At 38.2% G+C, this 17963-nt stretch overlaps 1 protein-coding gene across 3 annotated transcripts; it reads right to left on the reverse strand.

Annotated features, from left to right (window-relative positions):
• Positions 1 to 36: 36 nt before the first annotated feature.
• bnip2 (BCL2 interacting protein 2) lies at positions 37 to 16934 on the reverse strand. Of its 3 annotated transcripts, XM_031282856.2 has the most exons (11): positions 15900 to 16267; positions 10838 to 10933; positions 10668 to 10732; positions 10127 to 10303; positions 6214 to 6396; positions 5909 to 6011; positions 5686 to 5817; positions 5457 to 5543; positions 5264 to 5362; positions 2399 to 2434; positions 37 to 768 (listed from the first exon to the last, which is right to left on the reverse strand). In XM_031282856.2, exons 1-11 carry the CDS (start codon positions 16265 to 16267, stop codon positions 711 to 713), a joined length of 1404 nt encoding a protein of 467 aa, XP_031138716.1. In that variant the 3' UTR covers positions 37 to 710. The 3 variants fall into 3 exon arrangements, with proteins under 3 accessions (XP_031138716.1, XP_031138717.1, XP_031138715.1); XM_031282857.2 differs by lacking the exon at positions 2399 to 2434 and having other exon boundaries at positions 15900 to 16934; XM_031282855.2 differs by lacking the exon at positions 37 to 768 and having other exon boundaries at positions 956 to 2434.
• Positions 16935 to 17963: the final 1029 nt, after the last annotated feature.

The following is a 17963-nucleotide window of genomic DNA, read 5'->3' on the forward strand; positions in this document are numbered from 1 at the left end:
TAAATGGAATAAAAAAAAAAAAATACAAAACAATGATGTGCGTCCATGACTTTACTTGGAGGAAATGTTACATTAAGACCTACATCTTTGCTTTAGATTGTTGCTTTCACAAATGTTCTCCCTCTACAAGTCAGAGGGCACATTCAAGTGAGGGGCAAAAAAGACAACTTTATTTTTCCCCAGGCAGGATTTTGATAAACTCAGCGGTGAACAGTGAAAAAGGTGCTGTCAAAACTTGTTCTATAAAATGCAACTCGATGGGTCAGAGAACCTAAAATGCAGTTTAAAATCAGAGCAACCATAAAAATATATTAATTTCTCTCCATAGTCACCTTTTGAATATAAATATACATTTAAATGTAATAAAGCAGAACATGCATCAACCATTTGTAACAGAGTGCCTTAAATAATGTGTAGATACACCAATAACTAGGAAACACCATTAACTAGGAAACACCAACAAGCTAAGTTTGACATGATATATCGGCAGTACATTAAAAAAAAAAAAAAAAAAAGATTAAAAACATTTCAGACAGCATGTGGAAAAACGCTGAAGATCAAGCTGTAAAAAGTTCCACGATGTAACAGGCAGCATAGTTTCAAAAAGGCACTTTCTTGAGCTAAGTCTTCAATCACGTTGTTCGGAACATAAACATAAGAGTGGCTGTTTGAAACATTCTCCTCCTCCACATCTTACAGTGCGAGCAGGGTCACTCTGGAACAGCAGCAGCTGCGATCTCCAGTTTGCCGTGCATGTCCTGGTCGATTCTGCAAACAAATTCAACCGTCATCAGACATCTATGTGACTAGGATGGGATGTCATCTAACCATGCAGACAATAACAGGCTAGTACACTTCCCGTAAACACACCTTTCATATAATCACATCCTAAAGTGTGATCATTGCCTTTACTCCATTGCAAACGGAATTCTGAGAAAACTTTTTTTTTTTTTAAACTTACCAGACTTGTTTTCAGCATACAACTGAATGCCTAATATTACCTATGCTCTTTCTACTGACAGCACTTTAACTACCTGGGCAATACAAACCACTATTATCAGTTGTATTATTATAAGGTTCTTACTTCCCTTGACACCTTGCAAGACAATTGCACTAATGTGAACTTATAATATGTACTGCATAAGACCAAAATCTATGTTAGAACGCAGACGGCTTTTATTATCTGCAGCACACACTGCAAATAGTCGTAGATGTCGTGCAATAAGAAAATGCATATGTATACAGGTTATGCACTCTGCAAACCTGTGAACAATATGTTACAACCCATAGCCATGTGATGAGTGCAACCTCTGTGCATAAAATGTGCAATTTTTGTTGACACTGTCAGAAAGAACTCATGGCAATGTGTGATGTTTCACTGCATCTGTCTTGCAAGTTTGCCAATCAACTTAAGAACTAATGCCCCTAATGACAGAAGAGGAACTAAAAGAGTCTCTTCTGCAACCCCACAATTATGACTTTTCTAATGTTCCAATATGCCATGATATATCTGCAAATTAATAACCTCACACCTACTACTTATTAGTATGGAGCAGAACATGTCTGTGTGCATGACAAAGGCTGACCAAGGTTTGTGGCAATTCCTAAACATCAGCAGTGAGCGGGTATGCAGTGAGTCATGCAGAGCTGTGAGAGTGGACAAGCCGAGCGTTCAGTGAGGACGAGTTACTGAGGGGACCATGTGAGGACATGGTTACAGTGCAACCACAAAACCACAGTGACTAAGAAAAGCTAATTCCTTGTAGTTCCACACCATTGAGTTATACAAACATGAACAAACTTACCCAACGTCAACCATATCAAATTCTAAACCTGTTTTTAAAAAGACATGCAAGTAAGAGCTACCTGATGCCCCAACTTTAATATCAGAAAGCAGCAACACAATCATTTACCTCAAAACTATTCTAACTTGTTCTTGACATAAATCATTAATTCAGCATCACAGTGGAGACAGTACTTTGGGTATAAAATGGGCTACAAAGGTACATGGTATGTTTTAAACCACATACAGATAGCTGATATTATTTTGAGGCAATAGAAAACAAATCTAACAAGAATCAACTTTGAAATGAACTTCACAGAATTGGCTCAGAAATGGGTTTTAGTTGGTTAAACAATCACCAAGCCACCTATTTTTGGAAATCAATCAAACAGCTTCTCAGCCTGCTTTTAAGGGAATGTCCTAAATCTACTGGGGGGGGGGGTGAAAGAGTTGTTGATTTTGGCCAGAAGGTAACTGCAAATCATCCAACTACAAACACGCGGGACAGAATGAGGTGTATTGGTGCATTTCTGAAAGCCAAGAGATCATTTCGTTATTAGTTTTGTGAAATGCAAAAGAATTGCTGAGGCTGACCCTAGGTGAAAGTGCATATACCTTTTACGGCTTTTCCTATTTTTTTCGTCGTCAAACCTTAAGAGGAGGCAGGGAAATGGAGTTAAGGAAAGGAGAATTACACAGCCAACAGCAACCAGACATCCAAAAGAGCAAAAACATTTGATAAAATGAGATGTATTTGCGCTGAAGTCTTTTCAAATGCCACGTGGATACAAGATCTGCCTCAGCTTAAGCCCAAACAAGGACAAATACTGCAAATAGTTATGTATATCAACAAAGGTTAACATGAGGAAATGACCAATGCATTCTTTAATAGCTGTTTCTAGGACAAAATGATCTAGATGCAATTTTCAGTAACACTTGTTGAAATGTTAAAACAACTCACATAGGCTATACTAGGCTCTTAACGTATATTCTAAAAAATAAAATGTTTAGATGATATTTGTAGTTTGCATTTAAATCGTTTCTCCATCAGAATACATATAGTGTAAGCAGGATGGGAAATTTACTTTTTTGCCCAAAAAAGTAAAAAGTAAAAGGATGCTCAATTTTACCAGCCACTTATATTTTTTACCAGCCACTTTTCCCAGAATTCAAATTTATAAAAGAAAGTGCACTAGCATATTTTGAATTGCTTCAATACATATTTTTTTATTATTAATACATATTTTATTAATATAGGCAAATAAAAAGTGATGTGAAAAAAAGCCTGCGAGACCATGGTAAAATTGTGTTTGGTCATATTCTACAGTAATTGTAGGCCTACATGTTTAATGAACAAAAAATATATTGATTCATCTCTCAGTAACATAGCATTAAACAGTCCCTCCAGGATTTCGCAGCCTTTTTTTGAGATTGTTGCGGCCCAAAATACCTGATTTTGCGGGAGCTTTTGTAAAAAATTGCGTATTTTTGTATTTTTTTTGCAATGAAGTTGTGAGAGACAGTGAAAGTTGCTTTTTTTGTATAGTTCTTTAAAAATAAAAAAGGAAACTTATTTTGGGGAGAATAAAATTACTCTGGGCTGAGTTTTCATAGAAACCTTTCCAAAAAGGCTCAGGATGCTGCAAATGTTGGTATAATATGAAAATGGCTGGTGGATTTAAGACAAAAAATAATTTATTGAATGAATCAAATTTGAACATTTGATCTTTACATTGGTAGTTAATTTCCTAACCTGGCCTGGGACACACATTCATACGGTTTGATAAAGTACTTATTGGACTTTAACTTATCATTGCACTTACAATAACGACCGTAGCTGTCCTCAATTTAGTCATTGTGTACGTCTCATCTCCGTTTTTTCTTGCATCCACCGTGTGTGTGTGTGTGTGTGTGTGTGGGTGGCTGGGTGGGTGTGTGGTTGGGTGTGGGTGTGGGTGTGTGGGGGTGTGGGTGTGGGTGTGTGTGGAACTGAGCAGCAGAGAGCCGACAGGATTAAAACAGCAGCAGCTTTCAGCGACTGAAAAATCGTTACAGCGTACATTGATGTTTAATACAGGTTGGCAGGACGATCTGAAATGTTTTGCATGGTCTCTCTCTTACGTTTTCTCAATGCGCCACTTGTTCGAAAAGTAGGCTACCTTCTCTTTTTCTTTACTTCGCCCTCAACAATTTGTACATTCATAGCTAATGCTGACTCCACGGCAGGCCTCTTAACACCAGGGATATGTCGCCACATATTTTTAACCGATCATTTTCATTTCGTCTGTACCTCAGCTCAGCTACATGGTGTCACGGACGATGGCTGAAAACTAGTTGACAAAAGTCTGGAGTTGACGGAAATATGCGTCGTCAAAGACCCGGTGGTCAACGGTTTCATTTCCTATAAGTTCTTCACAATAAAAGTCCTCCGTTATTTTGGTATTTGAATGTTTTTATTATGAAGCAGCAAAATCCAGAAATGTTGGGCATTCATTAGCAGTAACGTAACGCGACTCCTATAAGCATTGTGCATTGTTTCTTAGCAACAGCATTCTTTGACAAAAGCTGTCCAATCCGTTACAAGGAATGTTTTACAATCCACCCGCCACTGTGGCTGGTATACAAGGCAAAGTCACCCACCACTTTGAAAAAGTACACCCACCATTGGCTGGTGGCGGGTGTTAATTTCCCACCCTGAGTGTAAGTAAGTAAGACAATCATGCCTATGGGCAGACAGTGTCCATGGCTTTGGAAAAACCTAAATCCTGCTCGGGAATATTAGGGCTTTGAATGAAGAAGAATTGTGCAAAATTTCAACTGAGTCAGACTCATAACCACTGACATCTTGTCTACACTGGCCACACAGGAAAAGCAGAATGATGCTGTAGCACCACCTACAGATGAAATGTAACCAAAGTTTGCAGGATCAGTCAGAGCTGATACTGCGTATGCACAAAACGTTACTCGAATACCTACTAGAATTTGGGAACCAATTAAAGCCGAAACATCAAGGCACATCACAGAGTTACTTTTTTCTAACAACTGTTTTAATTATAATTTGTACCAAGTTTGGTGGGTATTGGATGAAATTTGTAGAAAGGAAGAAATGGAAGGTGACCTCTACTCATGTAGTCATGGTTTATTTATTGACTTATTCAAGTAAGCAGCCATGCATTGCTCCACGGCACAGCTGTTAAATCTGCAATCACCAGGTCCACTTCGCTACCTTTAACCGAGAACCACTCTGAGATGTAAATGTATAACGTGAATGCTTACTCAAGCGTTAGACTTGACCCCGAACACCTTTTCATCACTCAAGTATAAAAATCAGAAGGGAAAGAATCACAGATTTTCTGACATGGCCTCGGATTTATATTTATTAGCTTGCAGACACCTAAATATTTTGTCTTTTAACAGGACCTTTGTCTTGTTTTAAAAGAGCTTGAACCCATCTGATGTGTTTGAGTGGACAATACTTACTGTTTGATACAATCTGGTATGGACACATACTCCATTGGGACCAGTTCTGCAAGGTCTGTCAAGCTGAACACATACTTGATTTTCTGACTAAATTTGGAGCTGTGAAAAAAAAAAAGCAGGAAATGTCAGAATCTACAGGTTACCGGAGAAGATTTTCAGTTCATCATTCTAGCAGCCTAAACATTAAAGTTACCTTATAAAAGGTTTTGTGATTGCCAGCAGGGTGCGAATAAACCAAGAGGGATGGACAATTATCAAAGACTTCAAGTTCTTCCTTAACCTGTACAAAAAAAAATGAGAGAAGCCGTCAACAATTGAATCACATATCGCACATGATGCAGCTGTTCTTACGATTGGCCTGGTGCCTCTGCATTGGTTGTAAGAACTACTTGTTTTTGAGTGTAGTGGCCACTCAGACTCACCTCCTATCAATCTGCTGATAACACTTTCTGAGCCAACCGACAGTTGGCATCTTTTTCCGAGAGGTCGCCCCATTCAAATACACAATCATATAGTTCTCAGCAACCAAAAGCTCCAGCGTGCCGATAACGTACCTGCAGGACACAGGAAAATTCCATCAGCGCTGGTTCTGAAATGAAATGTTCACTCACAAGGCCAGACAAAATCAAATAAACAAACACTCACTTGAATAAATTGTCCATGATGTATCTGTAATTTGGTTGATTGCTCTCCGGCATAAAGCACACAGCGAACACAATTATGGCATTCAAACCATCTCCATAGTAACCTGCAGTGAAAAATTAAACATGAAAATTTTATTTCAGTATCAAGAGACTATTTTCATTGTCAAAACTTTTTTTTTTTTTTTTCATACTATGAATAAACAGACTGATCAACTTCTTTCAAACACAAATGCAATATAGCGTGTTCATCAAGGAACATAGACATACTTAAAATGATGTATTTATGTGTGTACACGTGCCACTGACCTCCGTGGCTGATAACCTTCTTGTACGGCTCGATGGCCTTCATGTCCACTCTGTGTTCCTGGTCTCCGAAACGAAACACCCTCCAGCGTCGACCCTCCTCCCTCTCCTCCGAGGAGGAGTACTCCTGGACCGACTCCACGCCCTTCTGCAGGAGTTCTGTGGTTTTCGGCTTGGGGAGATCGTCTAAAGGAGAGGAGGCATTTTAAAGCCACAGCTTGGATGCTTCACCCACAATGAATGTGAGGGCTGTCTGATGAAATGTTTAGATCACTCAATAATTCATGATTGAACTTCTCAATCACATGCATTTTAATCAACGTTACATTGCATTTTTTTGCTTTTATCTTTTGTATCTGGACGGCATGCTTTCTCTCTGAATCAACACCAACAATCACATCTCAACTTCCCTTTCGCTTGAGCTCAGCATTTACAAATACCTGACATGATTTCCTGGGGGAAACCCTGCTAATGTTCCCTGCATGGGAAATAAATGTGTCCAACAAACACTGCTGAAAGGATAGCTGCATGATGTGCACAATGTGCAATTCTGTATGGAGGAAATATTTATTCATAATTCAAATTGAAAGTCCAAAGAGAAATTGAAAGTCCAAAGAGAAAACGAAGCGAGATCAAATTAAAAATATTATTTTTTTTAAATTTTCCATTGATCAAATTAAAAATATTATTTTTTTAAAATTTTCCATTTGGCTTTTCCATTTGGATTTAATATTTGGCTTTTGAATATAAATTTAACATTGGCTTTTCCATTTGGATTTAATATTTGGCTTTTGAATTTAAATTTAACATTGGCTTTTAATTTGGATTTAATATTTGGCTTTTGAATTTCAATTTAACATTGGCTTTTAATTTGGATTTAATATTTGGCCCAAAGGCTGGTGGGAGGGTCGCGCTATTCTCTGACACGTAGTCACAACAATCACTCCTGATTGACAGCCTTTTGTACAGCCTGTGTACTTTTTTGTTCATTTGATTTACGATTTTGAAACGATATCCAAATTTGAAAAATGGGTCATTTTAAACCTTGTTAATATTGATGACAATGTGTTCAAACGGAAAACGTGTGTGAAACAGCAGATGGAAATTATAAAAAAGAAATCAATTCTATAGGCCTAATCTAGATCAGGAGTTTGCCGTAGCAGCAGCAGCAAACAACTGGAAACTTCTTACAATTTTTGTCTGCTATTTCACCACTAAATTCACTATTGAGACTTTTTTATGCGAGCAATTAACTATGTAGAGTTTGAATATGGACAGTTTCACAAACATTGATGGCCAACTGCACATTTTCTCCGATGTTGTCAGAAGCTTCAGTCTGACGGGACAGCCAGCTGGTGGCGGCCGGGATCGCCTCTCTGCCGGCCGGCCAGTGATGCTCACAGACACCGCTGTCAGCTGGAAGTCTCTCAATAGAATCATGTTTATTTCCTGAAATATGGCTCGTTTTACATTTGAACACATTGTCATCAATATTAACAAGGTTTAAAATGACCCATTTTTCAAATTTGGATATCGTTTCAAAATCGGAAATCAAATGAACAAAAAAGTACACAGGCTGTACAAAAGGCCGTCAATCAGGAGTGATTGTTGTGACTATGTGTCGGAGAATAGCGTGGACACGCACCTCACACCGCGCGCACCACCCGGAGAAAAAAGTGAGAGAAAGAAAAAGGAGAGGTCGCAGTTCGGACGATGACTACCCGGTTGAGATTGTGTGTGTGTGTGTGTGTGTGTGTGTGTGTGTGTGTGTGTGTGTGTGTCCTCGAGATCTGACAACACACAAACACACGTAGCAGAGCTACCCACACCCATGTTTGTACTGTTGCTTAATTAAATAAAACATCAGAAGAGAGAAGTTGTCTCCGTCCGTGTTTTAAACAGACACACCTGGGGCGAAGTTGGAAACCAGAATCAGCTTTAAATACAGTCCTAATCTAGTCCTCACTAACACGGGCCCAATTATAGTATCTACATGAAAACTTCACTGTTGGTGCATGAAATGTGGTTTGTGTTTAGCCTACATCATCAGTTTCTATCATGTGAAATAAGAGGATAAGCCAGCCTTGTGGCCAAGCTGCAGAGAAATGCTCAACAGTGAGCTCCCCAGCAGTCAGCTCCCCCTGCTGTTCATAAGGTGCCTCTGCACCCCTTTCGTTTCAGACCCTCCCACCAGCCTTTGGGCCACGCCTCCTCATTTACATTGACATGTGTCAAGTCCAAATGAAAAGCCAATGTTAAATGTAAATTCAAAAGCCAAATATTAAATCCAAATGATAATCCAATGTTAAATTGAAATCGAAAAGCCAAATATTAAATCCAAATTAAAAGCCAATGTTAAATTGAAATTCAAAAGCCAAATATTAAATCCAAATGGAAAAGCCAATGTTAAATTTAAATTCAAAAGCCAAATATTAAATCCAAATGGAAAAGCCAATGTTAAATTTAAATTCAAAAGCCAAATATTAAATCCAAATGGAAAAGCCAATGGAAAATTAAAAAAAAATAATATTTTTAATTTGATCAATGGAAAATTTAAAAAAATAATATTTTTAATTTGATCTTGCTTCGTTTTCTCTTTGGACTTTCAATTTGAATTATGAATAAATATTTCCTCCATAATTCTGAGCATCATGTAGACATCAAATGTTAAAATGATTGTGTAGGTCAAGCATGCAACAAGCGGAATCAAAAATGAGTGAATAGTGCAACCAAATCACATCAACACACTTTTCTGAGGAGCGTCCCATTTCCGCAATATACCGAATTAAACACAAAGCTCTCCGTTTCTTCTTTAGAGCACTGTATGATCCATATATACAGATTTAGCATGGACATGACTGGTAAGGTATTTATGAAATAATCTACCAAATGAATCATTTAAACCCCCATTATTTAAGCTCTAAGTGGTAAAATGCCAAAGCAATGCATGTCCAATTAAAAAGGCCACATATGTATATGCTATAAATGGATTCATCGATTGATGTGTGATATCTTGGAAAATATGACACACTGAATGACTATTAACTAAACCGCACCTTAGCAAATGTTAAAATGGCTAATATCCAATAACTGCGATCGGACAGAGTGCGTTTTAGCAGCCTGGGGCGACTTTTTGTAATGTTTTCAATGAGAGTAAAGTGTTGCGACATGCAAACACTCTCTGTCTGATCGGGGCCTTACTGTGCAGATTAAACCACTTCTTAACCGACAGGTTGCTACTGATTGTTTCCTCAAACGTAGGAACATTTCAAAGGAAAGGAAAATGACATGCATAAAAACATGAACTGAAAATTAAGTGTACGAACAAACAAACAAAACCTCCCCATGATTTGTTTAAACAACTGAAGACAGAACATAATCTGGACAATAGGAGTTGATTGACTCATGGCTGGCAGAACAAAATGGGGGCTGTCCAAGAGACCTTACCACAAGGAAGACAGAAACCTGTTGCTGGCCTGCAGCCTGTTTCCAGGCTGAGAATGGAAACAATTCTTCCAAGTGAAAAAGAGGAAGGCAGCAGTGTGGAAACACAGAAACAACAAAGCACATTTTAACTACACTTAAAGCTGTTAGCTGCCTGCCCAAACCTGTACAATCAAGAAAGGGAAAAAAAAACAATGGATCCAAGAACCAGGAAATAAAAGACTGAGGTTTGGTAACACATCTGCTTCTGTGTTACAAGCCAAGAAGGGTACATTTTTTCATAAATAAATTACACAACCGTGGACTTTATCTAGGTCCAATTTGAAAGCATCTCTGCACCTCCCACCTCATCAAGTCAATCTATACTTTACTTTTTGAACTTTCAGTATTAATAAAACAAACTGCAACAGGGTTAAAAGATACTAAGTACTGAAACTGTTATCATTGTCACTGCATGATATAACGTTCTTACCTTCCCATTCAAACTCATTACTGTTGTCTGAAGGAGTGTCTATGTCATCGAGGTCCAGCTCTGTACTTTCATCCAGCTCATCAGAGAGAAGAGAACCTTCACTGCGGTCTAGTGTAAGACTGATGTCTGGAGCTGCAAGCTTCTTCTTTGCCTTCTTGCCATGGTCCATTGCATAGCCTAGGGTAGATGCCAGATCATCAGTGGTTATACTGTTTGTAAAAACTATTAAAAATGTAGGTCCTGGGTTTTTCAAATCTATTATAATACAATATTCAGTAAGTTCTGCCAAAGCTAATATGAGGCTTCTTTTTAGCCAGAGTTACAAAAATCAAGTGGCATCTTCCTATGTTACAGTCTTTTACTACAAAATTCCCTCTTTGAATACAGTTTTTGCATGAAATATAATAAACCAGAATGATTACAGCGTCCAATAACTCTCTCAACGTGCATACGGTCATGTGAGTTTTAAAACAGACTTGAAAAAAATGTGAACATGTTCTTGAATATTGCAAAGCAACGCATGTTATTCTTTTTTCATTACCAGGGTCCATCTCTTCCGAGGTTCCAAAAAGGTCATCTTCAAGCTCCTCTTCCTCCGGTAGGGGCCTAACAACCAAACAGCAGGTGATCATGCCTTCAGTAGGCTTATTTGCATGCGACTTTCAACACACAAACGTGAAACAAAGCTGTGTTATGAGGGATCAACAGTACCGTGGAAAGTCCTCATCCTGCCACTCTTCCTTAAGTTCAACTCCTTCCATTCTCAGGCGAGCTTCTGTTGTGGCGACTGACTCTTGGCGCTCCAGGCTGGGAATGAAAACACAAAAAAGGTTACGCCATCTTTTATGTTTAATGCTATCTAATTGTTAACAGGCCCTCTTGTACTGCAGATGTATTAAAATCAAGAGCAGGGCCAGCAGAGATTATGCGCAACAACCAAAACCCAAACGCATAACTAGTTGTCTGACAACGGCTTCTTGTGACTTGAACAATCCTCAAAGGATTATGGGGGAAACGTAGACCAGGAGTCAAAGGCAATATTTTTCTTGGGTTAATACGTCAGCAACTAAAACAAAGTTAGCTGATATGGATAGGGACAGTGATGGAATGCTGTAGCATAATACACTTGACTAAAGCTGCACAGAAGCACATGATTATACAATCTGCAAACAAGGGTGGGAATATATTATGTATGTTCTGAATAGGATAGGCTATGTTGAGAAAATACAACACGTTACTGGAAAAGGATGATGTGATTTTGAAGGATTCAATGGAGCAAAACAAAAGAATAAAATATAATTCCTAAAACTGTCTAAATATATGATTTATATAAGCTCTACTGATGTGTAATGTTCATACTGGTGGGCCAACAGCAGCCTCTACTGACCGTCTCAATGAACCTTTACATGTTTGCAGATCAACATTTGAAATCTGTTGTAACAATTCTTTTTGGCTTCAAATATTCCAAGAGCTACTTAATGTAAACAGAGTCAGTACTTTAATCTCAATATATGTATTCATTTGTCTACAGAAGTATTGACAGAAGTATTAGTCTAAGAAGATCAGTTTCAGTCATTAGTAAGAGATTGTGTGCCATTTATTGTCAATTTGTTCATATGAATTGCTTAATAACTTCACTGACCAATTTTTTTCACTAACACCCAAAATCAATACAGCTAAACTTACTCCTCAGTTTGTGTCACCTAAGATTTTTATTTTTATATGTCAAGCATTATGTTCTTCAGTCCTCAAAGATGATGTGGGTGTATTCCTTTTTTCAACTTACCAAATACTTTGATTTGACATGTTGTACCAGCTACTGGCTGCTTTGTGTTGCGGTGCTAATCACTACATCATTCACAGTCCTGCATGTTGAACTCTTCCTCAAGAGTTTCAGCTTGCAACTGGCCACGTAATCAGATCACTGGCTACTTGAAAGCTTACAAGCTTGTGTTAAGGTCTTAGTTTATAAACCATAAGGCCACTCACTAATGCTGATCATGGTACTGTATCTGTATCTGTGCTGTACAGAGCTCCCCTTGATGCATTAATCACATACACAACTGCATTTGTGCTCCCAGATACAAAAACATTCTGGGCATTCTTGGTACTCAACATTTCAAAAAGTTTAGGCCCTAGCTGTTTGCTCACGTACGTATAGTGCTAATCCCCACATTAGACTTGAAATCCAACTGAGAGAGGTAGAAGTGCCACAGCCAATTTGGTTTCCTGAAACCAAGACCAAGCTGCATGTAAGTGGAATCAGTCACATTAGGGTAAAAACATTAGTGTAAAAATGAATGACAGTTATATAATAATAATAATAATAATAATAATAATAATAATAATAATAATAATAATTATTATTATTATTATTATTATTATTATTATTATTGAGCACTTAGTTGTGAGTTTAATTAAGCAGCAGATCAGACTGGAAGTTTTGACCAAAATGTTAAATAAGAAGTTATTTTTCATGCTCATGATTTCATCAATCTTGACAGGAATATTATTTGATGCTCACATCATTGCGGTGTCTACCCATATAAACTCTTCTTATGTCCCATCTTTATGACGAAAAGGGTGGGGAACCATGCTTTATTTGAATTTAGTTACCTTATGGAAGAAAGCCTTAAGTTCGCCTGGCATGGTCCTGTTTACAACAGTCTCTAAGCTAATCTGTCTCTGTCAGTTAAAGATCTGAGGGGTCCATTTTAAATTTCTAATTCTTTTGTCAATAAAACTACTGGTTATTCTATGTGAAGATTAAAAAGCCAGAAGAACAATACATAACAGTACACCTTATCCTTTTAAACACAGATCAACACAGTGCGCATTTCCAGACGATTAATAAGTTTGTCAAAGATCAGCTAAATTATGCTCTGTGCATGTAATGTTGCTCAGCTGTCCACTGATGTTGCTTACTATAACCTACAGAGGCTTTAGGCAGACAGTTGTACAATATCATGCGGACCAAAAAAATAGCCATTTTCCCAAAGCTTATAGTTTTGGTTTAGATTGTGCCAGAGATAGGGCTGGGACGATTCGTCGACGTAGTCGCCGTCATCGATTACATAAATGCGTTGACACAAATAATTTGCGTCGACGCGTCACTAAATAAAATAAATAAATAAAACTTGCGTGCAAATTAATTAATGTAATGTGGAACTAATGTAATGCGGAACTACTGTTAGATACGCGGGTTCTAGGGACAACTAATCTGTAGCCCCGCCTTAGCTCTGAAGCTAGCCGAGCTCTCCGCCTACATGTAGTTTTTTGTCAGGTTGACAGTCCAGTGAGTGAGTCAGAGATAGCAGCACGAAAGGACGAGTATGGCGAGTAGTGGCGACCCGCCGGCCTCTTTAAGATCGCAAGCTTGGGAAAACTTCAAGACTGTATGGCTGCAGCCTGGAGCCTCTCGTCTCATGCCGTCCCCGCCTTGAAAACTTCGGTCTTCGGGTCAGTTGCAGTAGTAGGCTACAGGCGAGAGAGTGGTGGATAAGACAAGGACTGTGTGTCGGCGTTGTTCAGCAGTTGTTGGGTATGTGAGTGGAAATATATCTAACATGCTACCGCATATCCAACGCCATCACCCAGATGTGCCAATCACTGGAACGAGACAAAAAAAACTGTCCAACTTCTCCTCCCTACAGTGCTTAACCAGTCTTTAGATACAAATAATTAAAGTTAAATTAAAGGGAGAAGAGCTTGGATGTTAAACAAGAGATTATTCATTATTTCACCTACTGCTAAAAAAAAGCTAATACAGGCTACTCTTTTTGCACTTGCTGTTTACTTTAAGTTTTTATTTTTGTATTCCTCCTGAAAATGACTTTATTTTGTGGTTGGATTGATAGCCTACATCTGGCTTCAGGTTGCACTAAACATTCATTTTACTTGAACAGTGCAGTGTTAAACAATTTTAATAAATAGAGATTTGAACCTTATTGAAATTTGCTTTGTGTAAATTGTTAATAATTGAGCAATGGGAAAATAATCGCTAATTGAAAAATTAATCGTTAGATTAATCGAACAATTAATTGTTAGATTAGTCGACTAATCGAAAAAAATAATCGCTAGATTAATCGTTTTAAAAAAGTAATTGTTTGGGACGGCCTTGGCCAGAGAATTGTTGATTTAACTCTATGGTATTTTCTGAGATCCTAGTGTGGACAAAAAAGGTTGAGATTGTACAGGTATTACTGTTATTGTATCCTCCACCCCCTCTACAATGTTCAGGAAATAAATGTCATACCAGCCTCAGTCTACCTTCTACTTTTCCTGCTGTTTTGGCCAAGCTACAAATACAGGAATATCAAAAGGTTTAGGAAGGATATGTACTCCTCTTTTGGTATTAATGCCTGTTTGTAGGCTAAGCACTGATTTTGAAAACTTTAACAGTGTACAGTATTCGTCCTTTTTGTTTTCTGGGTCAAACTGTTAAGTTTTGACTGTAAGGAAAGGTCTTTATTTTTTGCAGCTGAACAAAGCAAATCCTGGCAATTAGCAGTGATTTTGGCAATAACGCTGGATAACCGCTGGCCTTTCAAATCCAGTGCACTGGATAACATTCACACACTTGAACATAGGCAGCAGGGTGGGTCAGCATTAGCTATGAATGTACAAACTGTTGAGGGCGAAGTAAAGAAAAAGAGAAGGTAGCCTACTTTTCAAACAAGTGGCGCATTGACAAAATGTACAGAGAAAGACCATGCAAAACATTTCAGATCGTCCTGCCAACCTGTATTAAACATCAATGTACGCTGTAACGATTTTTCAGTCACTGAAAGCTGCTGCTGTTTTAATCCTGTCGGCTCTCTGCTGCTCAGTTCCACACACACCCACACCCACACCCACCCACACCCCCACACCCCCACACACCCACACCCACCCACACCTACCCACACCCACACACACCCACACACACCCACACACCTGATGGATGCAGGAAAAAACGGAGATGAGACGTACACGATGACCTAAATTGAGGACAGCTACGGTCGTTATTGTAAGTGCAATGATAAGTTAAAGTCCAATAAGTACTTTATCAAACCGTATGAATGTGTGTCCCAGGCCAGGTTAGGAAATTAACTACCAATGTAAAGATCAACAAGCCACTGACAGAAATGTTCAAATTTGATTAATTCAATAAATTATTATTTTTTTGTCTTAAATCCACCAGCCATTTTCATATTATACCAACATTTGCAGCATCATGAGCCTTTTTGGAAAGGTTTCTAGGAAAACTCAGCCCAGAGTAATTTTATTCTCTCCAAAATAAGTTTCCTTTTCATTTTTAAAGAACTTTACAAAAAAGCAACTTTCACTGTCTCTCGCAACTTCATTGCAACAAAAATACAAAAGACATCGCAACTTTTATCGCAATTTTTTACAAAAGCTCCCGCAAAATCAGGCATTTTGGGCCGCAACAATCTCAAAAAAAGGCTGCGAAATCCTGGAGGGACTGTTTAATGCTATGTTACTGAGAGATGAGTCAATATTTTTTTTGTTCATTAAACATGTAGGCCTACAATTACTGTAGAATATGACCAAACACAATTTTACCATGGTCTTGCAGGCTTTTTTTCACATCATTTTTTATTTGCCTATATTAATAAAATATGTATTAATAATTAAAAAAAAAAAATGTATTGAAGCAATTCAAAATATGCTAGTCCATTTTCTTTTCTAAATTTGAAGCTTCTATTTTTTATGTTGCCAAATTTGCCAACATGTAGGCCAAGCATAAAAATGTAACGTTACATATACAGACCTTCCAATGGGTCCAGGTGGCGAGCGTGGCTGGGGAAGGCTCACTGGGGTCGAGCTTCTTGCTCCCGGCTGTTTCTGTTCATTGTCTGGAGTTTTCCTTTCCTGTGGCGTACCTCTTGTTTTGGTTGGACTCTCCTGAAGTGCCTCTTCGCAATTTTCGACTGTTGAAGCTGTGCTATTTTCTAATTCGTCTAAGTCCTCCTCGTCACCTTCTCCCGACACTCCAGAAGATGAGGGACTAGACGTCTGTCTGTGACCCAGCTCTTCATGAGTCCTCCTGGGTGTGACAAAATCTGGGCTGCTATTGTTCAAATTCATATCACTTACACCCTTCAGCACCGCTTCACTCTCAATCACATCCGATGCCATGAGTTTCTCCTCTCGCCCTAGTATTAGAGCGGATCAGAGGGAAAGAGTCCGACAATGAAACGTTAAAACACAGGTTTGCCAGTTAACCAGTCAGAGCTGGACCTCACTTAGCTAGCGTTACACAATTTCTTTCAAAGTTTGAAGCTAGCGTGCTAGCCCTCGTCCGCTACACAGCTAGCCAAGAGAACTGTTGTTGTTGACAGCTAGCTAGCTGTGCGAATTAACAGCAATCGTATTAAATGTCACACAGTGTGCACAGATCAGAACGTTTCTAAATGCGTCACAGTGGGTCAAGGTCCTACTTATTAATTTCCTCCCTTCCTTCAAGGTAACTTTTTCTACTTTCCTTGCCTTCCTTCCTCCAAGTCAGAATGTTCCCTTGCGGACGTAACGTCAGTCACGCTAGTTTATGAGCTAACGTTACAATTAGCTAGCTAACTAGCCACAGCGAAAGACAAGCGAATGTTGTCCACAATCCGTACAATCAAGCTAGTTCTCAACTAGCTACGACATAACGTTAGGACAACCGTTCCATTGATCCACGTAACGTAAAAAGACAGTATCGGCTGATTTAACTAGCCGGGTCCACTGAAATTAATCTCCGTAACGTAACGGTAAAAGACGGTTCGGTTGTTTGCTAACAACACTAGCTAACCGGAACAATTTTTTTTTTTTTTTTTTTTTTTAAATCTTTATTGAAAAATACATTCAAATACCGGTATACAACATTTCAGACACGTAGCCTATAATGATCCAGAGAAACAAAAATATGACTGATATTAGTTCTAATTAAAAAAAAAAAACTTAAAATAAAAAAACTTTAAAAAAAACAACGATTAGTTTTACACTAGTTTTATATGCAGTCTATGGTTTTACACAATATATAATGTGTCATTCGAGTCCAAAAAGTAAGTAAATGTATGTGGTAAAAAAATAAAATTATATATATATAAATATATAAAGTGAGAGAGAGAGAGAGAGAGAGAGAGAGAGAGAGAGAGAGAGAGAGAGACAGTGGATTTTTTAAATATTCGAATAATATTCGAATTTCGGAATTCGTTCCAACAGCACTAGTCTCAAATATTTAAAAAAGCAATACTATTCGAATGCTGAAGTTAGTATTCGAATATTGATTTTTTTATACAGTATATCTTTCTTATTTTTTTTATATGCAATCTTGCATTCTCACCGCCTTGGCCTACACGCATGTGAAAATGAAATGCTTTTGTTTCGTCTGATGAACAATAAAGTTTTTGAATCGTAACACAATCATACACTTCTGGCCATGGATGTATTAAGCATAGACATTATATAAACTGGACCAACAGATCCCGTTCTCTTAATATGTCTGTCGGTACACGATCCGTTCTGCCTGCACGATCCGTTCTGCACATGCGCAAGATAATACTGTTTTACGTATCCATACGACCTGCACGATCTGTTCCACGCTAGCCTATGGCTAGCCTCCACCGGGAAGCTAACGTTAGTTTAGCTAACAGCTAATTCGGCTAACCGCTAGCTGACAGCTAGATTCAGTCTAAAATAACGTTAACTCAAACGTAATGGGAAAAGCAGGCTACAGCTAAATTAAGACTTCACAGTAATAACAATAAAGATAAGTATTGAGTGATTGTATTTTAAATGAGCACAAGTAAAGTAGAACTGACGTAACAGCTGTTATATATGTTAGGTGTTT

This window comes from Sander lucioperca, chromosome 7, assembly GCF_008315115.2.
Source record: "Sander lucioperca isolate FBNREF2018 chromosome 7, SLUC_FBN_1.2, whole genome shotgun sequence".
Classification (NCBI taxonomy): domain Eukaryota; kingdom Metazoa; phylum Chordata; class Actinopteri; order Perciformes; family Percidae; genus Sander; species Sander lucioperca.

Coding starts and splice junctions, on each gene's coding strand:
- bnip2 (XM_031282855.2), bottom strand. CDS start 16,267: ATGGCATCGGATGTGATTGAGAGTGAAGCGGTGCTGAAGGGTGTAAGT. Junction 6,012..6,213: donor GAAGGTTATCAGCCACGGAG/GTCAGTGGCACG, acceptor TTTTCACTGCAG/GTTACTATGGAGATGGTTTG. Junction 5,818..5,908: donor ATCATGGACAATTTATTCAA/GTGAGTGTTTGT, acceptor TGTGTCCTGCAG/GTACGTTATCGGCACGCTGG.